This window comes from Harpegnathos saltator, unplaced genomic scaffold (genome assembly GCF_003227715.2).
Source record: "Harpegnathos saltator strain DR-91 unplaced genomic scaffold, Hsal_v8.6 scaffold71, whole genome shotgun sequence".
NCBI lineage: Eukaryota > Metazoa > Arthropoda > Insecta > Hymenoptera > Formicidae > Harpegnathos > Harpegnathos saltator.
Genome location: NW_020230549.1, coordinates 420,591 through 436,071, shown reverse-complemented (window position 1 = coordinate 436,071; position 15,481 = coordinate 420,591). Strand labels below are relative to the sequence as shown.

General features: G+C 30.2%; 6 protein-coding genes across 13 annotated transcripts; 3 read left to right on the top strand and 3 right to left on the bottom strand.

Moving 5' to 3' along the window:
• Nucleotides 1-398: 398 nt before the first annotated feature.
• On the top strand, nucleotides 399-5,117 carry NC2beta (negative cofactor 2beta). 5 transcript variants are annotated; one of them, XM_011155046.3, is made up of 2 exons: nucleotides 399-472; nucleotides 4,309-5,117. In XM_011155046.3, exon 2 carries the CDS (start codon nucleotides 4,316-4,318, stop codon nucleotides 4,817-4,819), a length of 504 nt encoding a protein of 167 aa, XP_011153348.1. In that variant the 5' UTR covers nucleotides 399-472; nucleotides 4,309-4,315; the 3' UTR covers nucleotides 4,820-5,117. The 5 variants fall into 5 exon arrangements, with proteins under 5 accessions (XP_011153348.1, XP_011153345.1, XP_011153347.1 ...); XM_011155043.3 differs by having other exon boundaries at nucleotides 432-630; XM_011155045.2 differs by lacking the exon at nucleotides 399-472 and adding an exon at nucleotides 479-600.
• On the bottom strand, nucleotides 867-4,199 carry LOC105191559 (platelet-derived growth factor receptor alpha). The gene is made up of 8 exons (XM_019845248.2): nucleotides 3,612-4,199; nucleotides 3,280-3,502; nucleotides 3,027-3,187; nucleotides 2,695-2,941; nucleotides 2,508-2,626; nucleotides 2,371-2,419; nucleotides 1,696-2,283; nucleotides 867-1,616 (listed from the first exon to the last, which is right to left on the bottom strand). The coding sequence occupies exons 1-8, from the start codon at nucleotides 3,836-3,838 to the stop codon at nucleotides 1,194-1,196; spliced, it is 2,037 nt and encodes a 678-aa protein (XP_019700807.1). The 5' UTR covers nucleotides 3,839-4,199; the 3' UTR covers nucleotides 867-1,193.
• Nucleotides 4,308-7,786, bottom strand: LOC105191556 (protein SMG9). Its single transcript, XM_011155042.2, has 9 exons — nucleotides 7,412-7,786; nucleotides 6,827-6,867; nucleotides 6,548-6,734; nucleotides 6,149-6,448; nucleotides 5,856-6,000; nucleotides 5,588-5,717; nucleotides 5,389-5,509; nucleotides 5,187-5,287; nucleotides 4,308-4,494 (listed from the first exon to the last, which is right to left on the bottom strand). Exons 1-8 carry the CDS (start codon nucleotides 7,570-7,572, stop codon nucleotides 5,209-5,211), a joined length of 1,164 nt encoding a protein of 387 aa, XP_011153344.1. The 5' UTR covers nucleotides 7,573-7,786; the 3' UTR covers nucleotides 4,308-4,494; nucleotides 5,187-5,208.
• Nucleotides 7,787-7,954: 168 nt separating this feature from the next.
• Nucleotides 7,955-10,019, top strand: Pbp49 (proximal sequence element A Pbp49). 3 transcript variants are annotated; one of them, XM_011155040.3, is made up of 6 exons: nucleotides 7,955-8,067; nucleotides 8,304-8,508; nucleotides 8,584-8,755; nucleotides 8,937-9,212; nucleotides 9,295-9,539; nucleotides 9,652-10,019. In XM_011155040.3, the coding sequence occupies exons 1-6, from the start codon at nucleotides 8,058-8,060 to the stop codon at nucleotides 9,923-9,925; spliced, it is 1,182 nt and encodes a 393-aa protein (XP_011153342.1). In that variant the 5' UTR covers nucleotides 7,955-8,057; the 3' UTR covers nucleotides 9,926-10,019. The 3 variants fall into 3 exon arrangements, with proteins under 3 accessions (XP_011153342.1, XP_011153343.1, XP_025161496.1); XM_011155041.3 differs by having other exon boundaries at nucleotides 8,044-8,067; nucleotides 8,288-8,508; XM_025305711.1 differs by lacking the exon at nucleotides 7,955-8,067 and having other exon boundaries at nucleotides 8,369-8,508; nucleotides 8,570-8,755.
• A 7-nt stretch (nucleotides 10,020-10,026) lies between these two features.
• Nucleotides 10,027-13,247, bottom strand: LOC105191553 (transmembrane and TPR repeat-containing protein 4). 2 transcript variants are annotated; one of them, XM_011155038.3, is made up of 11 exons: nucleotides 13,042-13,247; nucleotides 12,724-12,949; nucleotides 12,339-12,522; nucleotides 12,086-12,265; nucleotides 11,558-12,015; nucleotides 11,102-11,485; nucleotides 10,927-11,034; nucleotides 10,708-10,849; nucleotides 10,526-10,640; nucleotides 10,263-10,445; nucleotides 10,027-10,176 (listed from the first exon to the last, which is right to left on the bottom strand). In XM_011155038.3, the coding sequence occupies exons 1-11, from the start codon at nucleotides 13,070-13,072 to the stop codon at nucleotides 10,040-10,042; spliced, it is 2,148 nt and encodes a 715-aa protein (XP_011153340.1). In that variant the 5' UTR covers nucleotides 13,073-13,247; the 3' UTR covers nucleotides 10,027-10,039. The 2 variants fall into 2 exon arrangements, with proteins under 2 accessions (XP_011153340.1, XP_025161494.1); XM_025305709.1 differs by having other exon boundaries at nucleotides 12,724-12,888; nucleotides 13,042-13,230.
• Nucleotides 13,248-13,379: 132 nt separating this feature from the next.
• Nucleotides 13,380-15,323, top strand: LOC112590085 (putative uncharacterized protein DDB_G0293878). Its single transcript, XM_025305712.1, has 5 exons — nucleotides 13,380-13,589; nucleotides 13,861-13,988; nucleotides 14,095-14,518; nucleotides 14,591-14,695; nucleotides 14,863-15,323. The coding sequence occupies exons 2-5, from the start codon at nucleotides 13,868-13,870 to the stop codon at nucleotides 15,254-15,256; spliced, it is 1,044 nt and encodes a 347-aa protein (XP_025161497.1). The 5' UTR covers nucleotides 13,380-13,589; nucleotides 13,861-13,867; the 3' UTR covers nucleotides 15,257-15,323.
• Nucleotides 15,324-15,481: the final 158 nt, after the last annotated feature.

Below are 15,481 nucleotides of genomic sequence, written 5' to 3'. Positions count from 1 at the left end.
TACTGCGTTTTGATTGGTGCATTTCCGAAGATGGATGGCCATTGGCTGCATTCAGCAGACTCAACAGTTGGACAACATTACTAGATTTTCCATTGAATCTCGCTCCTGATTGGTAAATACTTCTGGGTCTATGAAGAATCTGAACGAATGCTCCAATCACAGACAATAATCACTAAGCGCTCTCTGATCACTTGTTCTGAACACGGCCATTGAAACATGGGCCGCGTTCAGTAGAACAAAGTGATCAGAGAGCGCTTAGTGATTATTGTCTGTGATTGGAGCATTCGTTTAGATTCTTCATAGACCCAGAAATATTTACCAATCAGGAGCGAGATTCAGTGCTAAATCTAGTAATGTTGTCCAACTGTTGAGTCTGCTGAACGCGGCCATAATATACGTGTGATTGGAAATTCCTAATGACGTTAGGGAAATTTCCGATAAAGTCAAAGGTCTATTCATACTAATGACACGTGTAAGTAGAATGGTAGATTTCACATTGCAAAGTTTGAACTGTCGCAACAATATTACGACCACATAATTAGAAGTATAACGTCAAAATTAGCATTTATATCGCAGGTTTTATAACTTTTATCGAATAACGTAAGTGTTTATTCGCCATTGCTGAAAAGCGTAAGTAAAGCCAACTTGATCGCCGCTTTAATATATAGGAAACACTCGCAATTGTATTGTGGCATTCCTATATGTTTAGATAGTCGATAAATATTGGTAAAATATGCTAAGTACAAGCTTTTTAAAAATAACGTTGATTTTATGTTTCTTTTTTTTAAATTGCATTTAATTGTACTATCTTCAGATTGAGGCTTAATATATTTCTATATTTGCGACAAATATTTTAAAATAATTAGGATAAAACAATGTTCCTCATATCTGAACTAACCTTATTACAAAGTGTTTATTGCTCATTATATTCTTTAACTGTCGACACAGTTCTGCCTCAATACTTCTGTTCTTTAAAAAAAATTATGTTTGCATATAACATATGTATTATTCTCATAAATTATTATTGTTCCATTGTACAGAAAATAATTCTGTTGCATGAATTTGTATAAATTGGATAACATTTGGTATGAAATATTCCATAACCTATTCTAAAGAATGTTACTATTTGACTACGTTCTACTTTGATTTTATATCTATGATATATCTGTATAATATATATAAATACTTTTAAATTACTGTGATAATAACATGTAACAAGGATTACTTGTTTCATGTACAGAGTATAAAGATTCATGTAATGTTTGCAAGTCTAAAACAAGTTGTGCAAAACTAGGCCTGTTCTGCGGTGTTGTGTTCCAACAAGAGCACATAATTTCATATATGTCATGAGAAATAGTATCAGGGCATGTTAGACGACATTTGTCCTGAGTTAAATAACGTAACAAGTCCTCATCCTGTATATTAGGATATGGAAATGAACCTAAAGTTCCAATTTCCCAAAGAACGATGCCAAATGACCACACATCACTCTTGGACGAAAAAGTATAATCACGCACAGCTTCTGGTGACATCCAACGTATTGGAAGTTGACGGACTTTACCTGCTATATTATTTATTACATATATTCCATTCCGTGACAAACCAAAATCAGATATCTGTAAATTCAGTAGAATTTAGAAATTATATTATTACAGATATATATTTCTTAAATATTTTAACACAGACATCTTTTACCTTCAATGTTAAATCAGAAGTAAGGAGGATGTTTCTTGCTGCCAAATCCCTGTGTGTAATCTCCTTAGTTTCCAAATATTCCATCCCTCTTGCAATATCAAGTGCAAACTTCATAAATTGTTGCTTCTCAATTGTATCATGCAAATCTTCATCCTTGAATTTATCTTTTTCAATGATATTTACATATCTAGAAACAGACTTCTCAAAACTGCATAGAGGTATCACATCAGATTCTATCTTTCTTTTAGAATGCAGGTATGCAAGCAAATCTCCGCCTTCCATATACTCTAAAAGTATACAAATAGGATTATCTGGAGAAGTGCAGTAACCTATAAGGCTCACTAGATGTTGGTGGGAACCAGCTGTTTTCATTGTTTCGATTTCTTCTAATAATTGACGTCGGGCTTCAGACTCATTGGCCAAGTCAGAACATTGTGACATTTTAACAGCTACTAATGTATCCATATTATTGTTTAAATTGCCTAGATATACTTTTCCAAACTGTCCTTTTCCTAATTCGTACTTGAGATTTATGCATCTATATGGAACTTCAAATTCATCGTTCTTATATTGTTTGTAACATGTCTCCTAGAACAAGTTTTGTTGAAAATTACACTATTTGGGAGGAATGTATGAGAAACTTAATATCTATCTTCAATCGTTTTTCACATTTACCTCAGGCCATTGTGATTTGCAATCAGAAAGTTCAGACGTTTGCCTCGTACTGTTCAAAGATAAAAGTTTTAAATGCATAATATTATCGAAATATATAAATTTTGTAGAAATATTCAAAATATAAATTGATAGTTTACCGTAAAACTCTGGACAGCCGTAAAAGTTGATATTCATTATTCTTATTGTATATTGATACAAAATATTGACCAACACATCCGAATATTACAATACAAATAATAACGCTGATAAATATCCACTGCAATGTAAATGTATCGTATCAATCGTTTGCTAAACACATCTTTATCGAAGCAGAAGATATCTTACTATGATATTCCCATAGGATGTCTCAGTTTCTTCTAAAGTAATGATCGTAAAATTTCCTCGAGTTCCCATGCAACCTCGGTGATCTATTGCTGTTACAAATATCTTGTATCCACTTTTTACTTTTATGTACTGATTATGAACTTTTGAATCCCAGATAAAAGTACTTGTTGCAGAAGTCACGTTACCTATTTGTGTGATATTGTATACTGAATGCCCTGCTTTTGATGTTAACAATGGCGTGCCAATGCTGAAACACTGCATATTTTGAGGAACAATTTTGAAGAAACAATGGAAAAGAGATGAAATAAATAGATAGGAATAAAAGATCTTACCTAATTGTATAAGATTGAACATTAAGATTGGAAGTAACATTCCATTTTATAACGAATTTCCTGGTCATTTGGATTGTTTCCACTGTTGGGACAGGCAAAGTGTTCTTTGCTTTCGTGCAACTGCATTTACGCCCTATACATTCTGGTACTGTGTAAACAATCTATACGCAATATGATATGTATCGCAAACTTGATATACTTAAATGTGTGATGTTACACTTCTCATATTTATGGTATGTAGCTTATTAGTTACCTCAGGTAACTGTCCTGTAGGTTTAGCTCTTGGATTAGCATGCACTTGTATTTTATATGTACAATTTGGACGAACTTGCATCGTCGACATGCCGTTTAATAATTTGCCTGGTGGCACTAACAAACTAAGTTGAGTTACGTTATGTACGGTATAAAACTCGGAATCTTCTGTACATTCTAATCTATTCGTATCAGTCTCCTTTGGTATACTTGTAACTATGATACTGAAATGTACGTACACATGCTATAGACACTTTGAAATATATATATATATATATAATTTTATATAATCTTTATAAATTATCACTATTATCAAAAAATGAAATAATGCACCTGTAAGAAGAAGGTTGCCTTCCCTCATGTGGTGGAATCCAGGATATATTCAGTTTTAATGAATTTAATGTACTGTCACTTACAAAAGAATTTTCATCCTCCAAAGCATATACTGTAATATTGTTTACAACCCCAGCAAACTTTGAATTTGTTGCACATATTGTAGTAAAGTGTAAAAACAATATAGCTATGATACATATTAAGATCCATTTACATTGTGCGAACATTTCATTTCATAATATAACTGATGTACAAATAAATCATTAAGTGTCACATGATTTTTATATTTTGTTACGTTATATTTTTATTAAAACTGCTTAACCAAGACCACTTCCTTTTCTGATAGTGGAATTTATTCTCACTTTACTCAAATGCAGTGTATAGATAAACCCCTATCTTCAAAAATGTTATCTGAAGTTCTTATCTGCTGATCTTACATCAATCCAATTTTATCGGAATGTCGAATTAATACGTAGCTAAATTGCTGTAAACAACTCGATAAGTGCTAAATTCATTAAGAGATTATGAAAGTTTTTGGCAGCAATTATAATTATTAAATATATAATAACTTATTTTTATTAAACAGAAAAGTAAAGAAAATCAATGCATTTATATTTAATATAAATCGTATATATTGAATTCGTAAAAATGTCGATTCTGATTATTTTGTAATTTGTCTTTTTATTTAATGTTCCAGTAACCAAATGGCCTCGGGTGCGATGTCTCCGACTGATGATGATGAGCTCACTCTCCCTCGTGCATCAATAAATAAAATGATCAAAGAAATTTTGCCGCACGTACGAGTTAGAACTGAATCCAGAGAACTCATTCTCAATTGCTGTACCGAGTTCATCCATCTTTTATCTTCCGAAGCAAATGAAATCTGCAATCAACAGCAAAAGAAGACAATAAACGCCGAACATGTACTGCAAGCGTTAGAGAAATTAGGTTTTGGTGATTACAACGCGGAAGCGGAGGCTGTATTGCGTGATTGTAAAGCAGTGGCCGCTAAAAGGAGACGTCAAAGTACTAGATTGGAAAATCTCGGAATTCCAGAAGAGGAATTATTTCGGCAACAACAAGCGTTGTTTGCAAAAGCACGAGAAGAGCAGGCGGTTGCAGAACAACAGCAATGGCAGCAGTTACAGGCTGTTGCACAAATGGCAACTATGCCGCAAACTTACAGTGAACAAGAAGATTATTCATAAATGAAAAATATTCAAAGACGATAAGTTATGCTTAAAGGTAGTCGGTTTTACTTTTCTTTTTTTACTTTGAGAAGACACGTAAATGCACGGAACGAAACTATAATGGAAAACATTCGCAGATGAAACTAAATCAGAAATAAAAATTAAAAAGAGAACATTAAGTAAAAATTATAAAACTAAATTAGGAACATAAAACGCAAATTCTGCTTATTTCTGAGATGTTTTTAAGAATAATTAAGAAGAATAATGAGAATATTATTTTCCTAAGAACTTCATTTTGTACCATACTTTAGCTGTGCATTAAATATCTTAATTTAATGTTATATATTTATTAAAAGCAAAGCAAAATAAAACAAATATATCATACCTTCTTGTATTTTCTTTTAAATTTAAGGCATCAATCTTCCATATTCAGAAGACAAATGACTCTTTTTTATCGCTTCTATGACTTTTGAAACATAATGGTACCTATAGACATAAGAACAAGTACTCTATATATAACACATGTATAATTTATACATTATTCAATTAATTTATATGTATGCTATCATTGATATTGTTTAACTTACCAGTTCTTCTCTGTTAATACAGACGGCGTCATTGGATTTTTCGTTACTCCGTGTATTTTTCGTCGTAATTTGTCTAGGAGGGATTTTTCGCTTTCTCCGAAAAATATGTCTTCTGTACTAGCTGTCAGATATTTAGCATACAATTCTTTATAAATATTTTAATGCAAATTTATGTCTTTTATTTTCTTGTGTGTTTTACCTTCTTTATTCCTGTTCAAATTTGATGGTATCAAAAACAAATTTAAGCCATTTTCTGTCGAATCCTGGCTCATATCTATACCACTATGAGTTTGTAATCTTGAACTAGAAAATGTTTTTTTATAAAAATCCTGAAAATAAATTAAGCATGTCGCATAAGCTAGAAAACAGAGGATATACTTTAATACTTTTAAACAGATATACAGTTTTATAAAATATATTAATATATATGTATTTTTTTTTAACAAATTATATCTTTGATAAAGTACCTTCATTCTCTCAATAGATGAGGGCATAAAGTCTTGCGGTTCTGCCTTATTATGTAAAAATATAAGATGTGGATAATATTCTACATAATCTTGATCCATGGTGGTTGTTGAGGATGGCTTTAACATTTCTGCCGTTTGTAATAATCTACAATATATACAGAAATATCAAAAATATTTTAACTATTTTTTATACAATTAATAAAGCACAACATGTGACTATCTGGACTTATGTAACTTTGTCAAAAAAGATTATTAAATGCTTTCTCATAGCCAGTTAATAAATAAATAATTACCTTACTGAATTTAAATCGCAGCACCAATCTTGTACAAATATTATTACATGACACACTGAGAACATGAATGCCATAAATTGAAGTGATTGCAGCTCTAAATTAGTTTCAGTGTTTGTAAAATCAGATACAGTCTTCTTTTGATCAAATGATGATGTGGAATTGTCAAATGCAGATATGGAAAGCACAGGTTGTGTATCCAGATATATTACTCTATTTTTAGTTATAAATATATCTATCCCTGTGGTACAATTGGTAGCACTTTCATGATGTGATAAATCTTGAACTGGAAAAATATCTGGCCTGAACATATGAAATAAAATTTATAAAATAAAAAAATAAATCTAAAGAATAATAACAGCTTATTGAATATTTAAACTATGAGTATTCTTTCTTACTTACATATCTTCATGTGTTAACAGGGACATAATTGTTGATTTGCCAACACTTTGTGTACCTAAACAGCCAACAACAAGAAAGTCTTGTTGGTCATATAGATATTCTATTGCACTTTCGCATAATTGCATATTTTCATCCATGAATTTAAAACAACTGATCATCTCAGGATATGTGGAAAGTATGCGAATTGCTGAAATATACAATTTTTAAGTTTTATCTTTCTATAATATTAGACAATACTGCAGATCTATTACTTATATTTTTGTTACACAGTTTATTTACTTTCTTGTGATTTTGTTGCTGCTGCTGCATCATTATCCTTTCTAAGAAAAAGAAAAAAATATATAATTTATTGAATTGTAAATACTTTGTGACAATAGCTAATAGCATATAAACTAGAACTAAGAAAAAGAGATAATTGAAGCAACATTAGAGAAAAAGAAAAGGAGAAAGAAAAAGGAGGGACAGAGAAATTTAACAATATACTACAAACAGTATTTATAATGCAAACTTATGTATTATATAAATTGATTTATGATACAATTTTCTATTGTTATCACAAGATAAGAATTTAGGTAAAACTAATAGGATTAACAAAAAACTTTCCAATATTAATTTTCCATAAAATAAGAAATAATAAATAAACAAGAGGATCAGAAATATGAAGTAAAAATAGTCTTTGAATATGTATAAATATGTATAAAGTTTGTATGACTTTTAAGGTTAAATACTGCTAACTGTTACTGAGACAAATATACTTCGAAAATACTTCTTTATTGTTATTCTATTTTATTATATATTTTTATTGATCTATTTTAACATTTTTTCAACAACGATAAAACTAAAATAGATATAATGATACAGTACTTGTGTCCATTACGTTGACTTGGGGATACAGCTCTATTTTCTCCTTCTCTAGTTTTCAATATGAATGTTGGACGTTCTACAATTTTAATTAAAGTTTTATTTTCTCCATCTTTTATCTCTGAATCTTTCGGTGTTGTCGGCAACATTTCTCTTTCACGCATATATTGACGTTTCTATATACTAAGGTCAGCTTTGACTAGAGCACATTCATTCTTTTATTCATTCAATATATGGTTCTGAGCAGAGTTATTACACTCCTACGCCAATTACAACGATTTTGGAAATAAAAGAGAAACAGAGACAACGCGTACGCAGTCCTCAAGATCAAAAATATGCATAATTACAGAAACCACATCCAACCGCCACGGAAGCGAACAAAAGATTAATTGATTAGAGCACAAGTAAACACGAGTTGTGCGACGCGTGACATCTGTCATTTTGAGCTACACCTTTCTTTCGATGAATCAAAGCACGAATGAGAATCCAGTATCCAATAGGGGAGAACATTTCCTAGTAATTTTCAGCAGATAAATTCATCTATTGGATATTAGTCGTATTTCAAGTTGTCATAAAGAAAAATATTGCATTCTTTTTTGTGACCGAGTGTATATAAAGTTAACCAACAAACCACAGCAAACTGTCTTGGATGTTCCGGTGTAAGTAATTATTTATTTTTCTTAAAAACGCCTAAAATTAGAAAAAAAGAAAGACATTTTGAAATTTTAAACCAGTATAATGCACAAGATCATATAAACTTTGTTTGTTTATATGTTACAGAAAGTTAAATTTTATTAAAATGATACAAAAGTATCTCTAAATAATAATTATTTATATTTTATAACATCAATATTTTTCTCAATTTTGTTCTCAATCTAGATATAATTATTCATAGATATAATAATGGATAAAGTGTATGGATGTTATAACCATCAAGCATCATCGCAAATTTGTCTAAAGGATTATTTTCTGGAATATAGTAAATTATTACAATCTACCATATACTATGAAGAAAATCAATCAACAGAAGAAAAAATGTTTCATCTTATGGGCATTGAACTTTCAGAAGCAAGACTAAATTTAATGTCACATTATTGCAGGTATTTTATGATATGATGAAACTATTATGTTGACATTAAGAAGTAATTAATGTTAAACCAGGATCAAATTTGTAGTGTCAATAATTTAAGGATGGAAACTACCAATGATGATGAAAGCGAAGATAAAAAACTTGATAAACATCTTGAAAATATTTCAGATAGTACTAATTTGGAGACACTTAAAGTTTTGAAGAAATATAATAATACTTTATTACAGAAATATTATACTCAAAATGGGATTCCAATCGTTAGTAACTATTTTTATAAAAGTATATAAAGTAGAATATATAGGCAATTATGTATCTAAATTAAGTTATTGGAATTATAGTTTGATTAATAACATACTGTTATTTCTTGTTTAATGTATTTAATATAAATCGCAAATCTACTTTTTATAAATTGTAATATAATAAATTATTTATTTTTAGGTACATGAAAAATTGTCCAATGAGGTCAAAACTATAAAACCTGGTTCAGATTTTCTAGTTTATGTTCAAGTTTATGAGCCATTTAACTCTTCTATACAACGTTCAGGCAAATATTTTAAACCTAATTTTCCAACTCTTCGAATGAAATATGTCATATCAATACTTGGATGTCAGTATCTTACTGAACTTCGTGAGAAGATAACATGTGTATCTGATATGTCAATTGCAACAGAAATTAGTGAAAATCCAGATGAACAGATTGAAAACTTAGCAAAAGTAAATATCATCTCAATTTTGAATTGAACCTATTCCTATATAATCTATGTATGTAAAATATAAATTTATTTTTTTCTTATAGAATGTCTATAAATCAGGATTCTTTTTTATTGAAAATACTTTTTACAATGATATGAGAGATGCAAACAACGTTAATTATAGTGATGTTATATTGAAATGGGCAAACACTCGAGATAAAATAGGCCCATTTAAAACTGCAAGGATGGAAAACGTCCGAATAGATTCTCTTTGTGCAAGATTTGGTTTTCCATGGGTATATATGCATCAGGGTTCTTGTGAGCACTTGATTGTACTGTCTGATGCCAGGTAATTTTAACATATTAATTTTATAGTACGATCTACATACCTTCTTTATACCTATATCAGTCTTTTTAATTTGTAACAAAATTACCCTAATGATTATAATTAATTTTACAAGGTTAGTGACTGAGAATGATGATTTATCGACGTCTGTGTACCCAAAAATAGAAAAGATAAAACCTATCCCTGGAAAAAATTGTTTAATGTGTGGTTTACTTAATGTACGTTGGATACTGACAGAGCATAACAGAATACCTCATGACACAAGTTATTTTTGTGAAAACTGTTTTAGATCATACAATTATATTAATAATATAAAAGTTGGGAACTTCAAAGCATATAGATATCCTTGTATACCAGAATTAATGCGAGAAAATAAAAGAAATAAATAACTTTAACAGGCTAGTCTGACATTATTAATGATGAGCATTTCAATGTGTAACATTCACAAACCTATTACAAATTTATTTTAATATAAGAAATATAACTTATCATATTTAAAAAAATTATTTTATTGACGCCTTCAATGAGTATAACCTTTGTAAATTTTCTCTCGCACTTTGTAAATCTGTTTTCAGTTGCAATGCCTTCTTATACATTTCCTCTGCTGCATTCAATTTATTCCAACGGTGATACAAAACACCTAAATAAAGAAATTTCAAATATTTAGTTTGACTTTACATATTACCTACTAAATTATTTGTAGATATGTTCTCTCATTATACCTACCTAAGTTTGCATAAATCATAGGATCAGTAGGATTTTTCGACATTGCCAGTTTAAATTGGATTTCCGCTTCCTCAAATCTTCCCTTTTTCCCCAAAATGTTGGCAATGTTAAAATAGACAGAAGCATGATTCGGAATAAATTTTAAAGCTTCATTTGCTGTTTTCAGTGCTTTTTCTGTCATATCTATAATTAAATGTTGTCTTTATAGGGTATATTTAACTAATAGAATCCATTAATTGATTTCAATACACTTTCATACATACTTAAATCATCCAATAGTAGTATCATATTTGTCCATACTTGTTTATGCGTAGGCTTTTGTTTAGCTGCTTTCACCCAAGCCTTCAGTGCTTTGTCATATTGTTTCCGTTCTAAATACTGTTGTTAAAATGAATTTTGAAATATAATATTCAGAGATATTTCAAATTGATTATGTTTTACTCACTAATACACCTAAATTATAGTAACAAGCTGGATAAACTGGCTGATGCTGCAGAGCTGTAAAATAGCTCGCTTCTGACTCCTCATATTGCTTTAATGTCGATTGAACTATACCCAAGTTCATCCATACTGTAGCAAAGTCTTCTCTAAAATGCATACATTAACACTCTTAACCTTTATTATTAACCTTATATATCTTAAATAACATATATAATTAACTTACTGCAAAGTAATAGCTTGTTTAAATAAATTTACAGCTTCTGGAAGCTGTCCGTTGTCTTTGAGTAGATTACCAAGATTATTCATAGCTTGGACATATTTTGGATTCAATCTGTAACACACAGAGCAAATGTATACCTAAGAATTGTCGTGAAGTAAGATTAATTCTCAATACATACCGTAGAGCTTCTTGATATTCCAATTTGGCAAGAATAATGTTTCCTGCATCTGCTGCATTTTTCGCAATATTATAATGTACTTTTGCATTCAAAGGACATACATCTAATGCTGATTGGAACAGTAGTTTCTCATTTCTCCATTGATTGCTTCTTACCCAAGAACGTGCAAACAACAACATAATAAGCATTGCATATGCCAATAATGATGTCTTAGGCAAAGAAAACTGGGTGGAGAACTTTTGTAACCCAATAACAACCAACAGGCAATATCCTGCTGAAGGAATATATAATATTCTTTCTGCCAAAACAAATCCAACATTGAAGAAGACATTACTAGCTGGCAGAAATGGAATAATTAGTATGGTTAATCCCATTGTTATGTACCTGCAAAAATGATATTTTATATTTCCAATATATACAGGTACTTGCTTTTATTTATTAAGATTTCAAAATTACCTTGAAGTTTTATCCTTACGAGGAATAAACGTGTACGTAATTATAGCACCAAACATTAGCCAGAAAATCACAATTGTAAAAATTCTGTGGTCATATCCAGTAATCAGAGGTACACAACCCATTGACCAATCAAAGCAGAGCCATATAGGGCATATGAGTAACCATGTATTTAGACAATAGATATAGTTATAATTAAGTGTACGAAGAAGTATATTGTCCATGAAAGATGTTGGGTTGTCTACTGGTAGGAATTTAGGAGTAGAAAATCCCATAATACTCAGTCTTAATGACAAGAGCATTATTGCAACCAACAGCAGAGCAACAAGTCGCAATATTATAACTTTATATTTAACTAAATTGTTGAAACATTTGTCAGAATTTTTACACAGGAGAGAGTTAATTACATCAATTGGATATATTCTGTTTACTATAACTATATCATACATTGCACAAATGCCCTGAAATGTGAAGATAATAAATGTTTTGTACAGTTACTTAGAAATATAATAATGTAATCTTAATACTCACAATGGCAGTGATTCCAGTCTCTTTGCATAACATTGCAATGGTTACACAAACAGCACAACCAAACATAGCAGCCCATCTACGTAATAAATGTTTTGCATATATTGCATGGTTATATGATAAAACTGACAACCAAATAAATAAGGTACATAATAGTTCTGCACGCCCTACAATCCCTGATACCTGAAACATTAAGATGAATCATATACATCTTCGAATATAAATATTTGAATTATAATATATTTGAGGTACTCACAGCCTCTGTATGGATTGGGTGAACAGCAAATAAGGCTGTAGCGTAGAATGAGATGTTCCGTCCTTCAGGCCCCAAAAATACATTATATACAAGGAAAGTTAACAGGCAAACCATACTATGCAACACTATGTTTACTATATGATAGTCTTGGGAAATTAAATCTTGTCGTAACCAGAAATGTAATCTAGAAGATTAAAGAGAAACAAGTACTGAATATTCTTATATATTTTAACAAATCATAATAAAAAACATACTTTAAATTAATATTTTAAACATAATAAAAATATACTCAATATAATAAAATTAACAAAATTATATTAAATATATCAATTTTTTCTAGCTCTTCAAATATATGTTTGTGATATACTTCACAAGATTCTTATACCTAAAACTCAAAATAGTGAGAGGTCTGTACGACTTGTGGCTTTGATTATGAGATAATTTAGTACCCCAGAAGTCATTTTTAAATATTTCCCACAATGGTGTGTCGCGTACATCGTTGTTCTTGACAATGGCCTCGGCATCGTCAAAAACAAAGTCTCCGTCATAACTGTTAACAAAACAAAGGGACAAAATCACAATTATCCAACTGGAAAGCGATGGCGATACGGCTGAAAATTTATAAAATATTTCGTCAAAATGATGTTCGGTTTCTTGCGTATGCGTATAAACGTTTATACGAATGTAACTGAAAATAGTTCACCTGGCAGGTGCGTCGACAATCTTTTTTTCATGATATTCCTGACAAATGAAAATTATCGCATAGTTATTCCGGTGCTATCAGGTAATTTAAACTCCCGGAAATAATTGAATAAACATGTTATCCTAGAAATAACAGATATATAACGGGACATGATAACCTAACGCCCGTGACGTTTATCCGTAAACCTGTAATGTTAGGTGGACCCAGTGCTGGGAGACCAAAGAATTTCCCATGCTACAGCGCATGCCTGAAGTGACGTAGGGCTACATAGGCTGCGTTCTGATTTTAGGTTTGTTCTTTTTCCACACTTCAGGACTGAACTCTGTGAAAAGTGTATACTGAAACGTTCTTTTTCTCGGAAGTGACGTTAGACTTGCTGTTCTTTTTCGAAGTGCAGTTGTCCTAGGTCTGAAATAGTTCTGAATTCGCTGCCCCAGGTCTTTAGACAGTGCAAGAGTTCAGCCATAAAATTCTAGCGGAAATTTCAAATGAAAAGTCTGCCGTACTACGCATTTTGATGAAGAATAAGAAAGAAGAACGAGAAATTAGTAAGTAAATACATCTAACCTAACCTTTTTATCAGCCTTCTGAAATAAAATTACGTGTTTTTCTTAAATATATAAATTAGTTCTTCTCGTTATTCTACGTATAAAGAAATATTAATCGAAAAATAAATTTGAGATACTTCCCAGTAAGCAAATTGCCCGCAGAATCTCAGCAATTTGCAGTAACGTTGTATATAACGTTATGAACTACATATTTCAAAACATTACATTATTGAACATCGTAATAATAATGTGTTGATAATTTTTTGTTTAGTGGGTATATGCATAGAAACAATAACACGATGGCAGAAAATCAAAAGGACAACATTGGACATATTTCTAAGGATGACATCGGTAATATAATTATCAACAAAGAGGGATGTGTCACATACACTTGTGGAGGTATGAAATTAATATATACTTATACTATTTACGTTTTGATATGTAAATCGATAATTAAGTAAATAAATAATTGATTTTAAGAAAACTAAATTTATCTTATTTGCAGATCTGATATTTCAACTGCCTTACAGTGAAATTGATTTTACATACGATACACTACAATGTACGGTTGCAGACAAAACAATATTTATAGAATTGCATGAAAATGCAAAAAATATACCTTTGAATAATAATATAGCTCAAAAACCATCTCAAGAATATAATAGAAAAGAAATATTTTCATGGAACGACGCAAGAACTAAGTTATTTTTAACTTTATATAAAGAACACAAAGAACTATTGGCAACTAGAAAAATTAAGACACATAAATTATTATGGCAAAAAATTGCTGAACTTATGCAATCACATGGATATAACACAACAGTTTCTCAAGTGGAAAATAAATTTAAATCACTTGAAAGATCCTACAAAAACATGATTACAAATAATAAACAAACTGGTAGAGGACGCGTATCATGCACATATGAAACGTAAATAATAATTAATTTTACATTTTGTAAAAGACTTAAGCACGTAAAAAACATATTGTTTACTTATTACAGAGAATTGACTGAACTATTGGGACATAAGCATAATATTGAACCCTTAGCGGTAACAGGCAGGCAAGGTTTAATTTTAAGAGAAGAAATACGAGCGAATACATTCACGTAAATATCATAATAGACATTTTATTTTTTTAATTGAATGTATACAATATAAATTTCAATTAATGTATCATACTTAAAATATATTCCATTACTGTATTGTCATTAAATAGAAATCAATTATGTTTGTGCAGAATTCTTTTATATACTCATTATGTGTATTTATTTAGATCTAACAATGACACTAATGTAGATGAGCCATCTAATTCAAACAACACCATTTTAAACGACAATACTAGTTATCTTGCCAGCCAGCCCAGTACAAGCGAAACTAATATCCATCCAATCAATACAACTGATATCAATACAAGCAATAGAACCGATACCAATATAACCCAAAACATTACACAACAGATTACACAAACATCAAACAAGATTTCTAGAAAACATATGGGTACTACTGGCAGATTGTTGCAAACGTGTCAGAAAACACTTCAAGATATCTCAAATAATATCGAAGAAGATAGAGCGGCTAAATTAGACATACAAAAACAAATGTTGGCTGAGTATAAACATATGCGCAATACATATACAGAAAGTTTTAATAATATAAATGACAATTAAACACAGCAAATATAATAAGGGAAAAGAACAATTAAAAACAGCAAATATAACAAGGAAAAAGAAAAATAAACTTTTAGAGGATCTTATTTTAGAATTAAAACATAAACGGAATTAATACATTTCACATATTTGTTTATCAATGTATCTATTTAGTGTTTATTATATTTTTGTTACATATATTTTTCTTATATTTTTGTCACGTGTATTTTTGTTATACATACATTG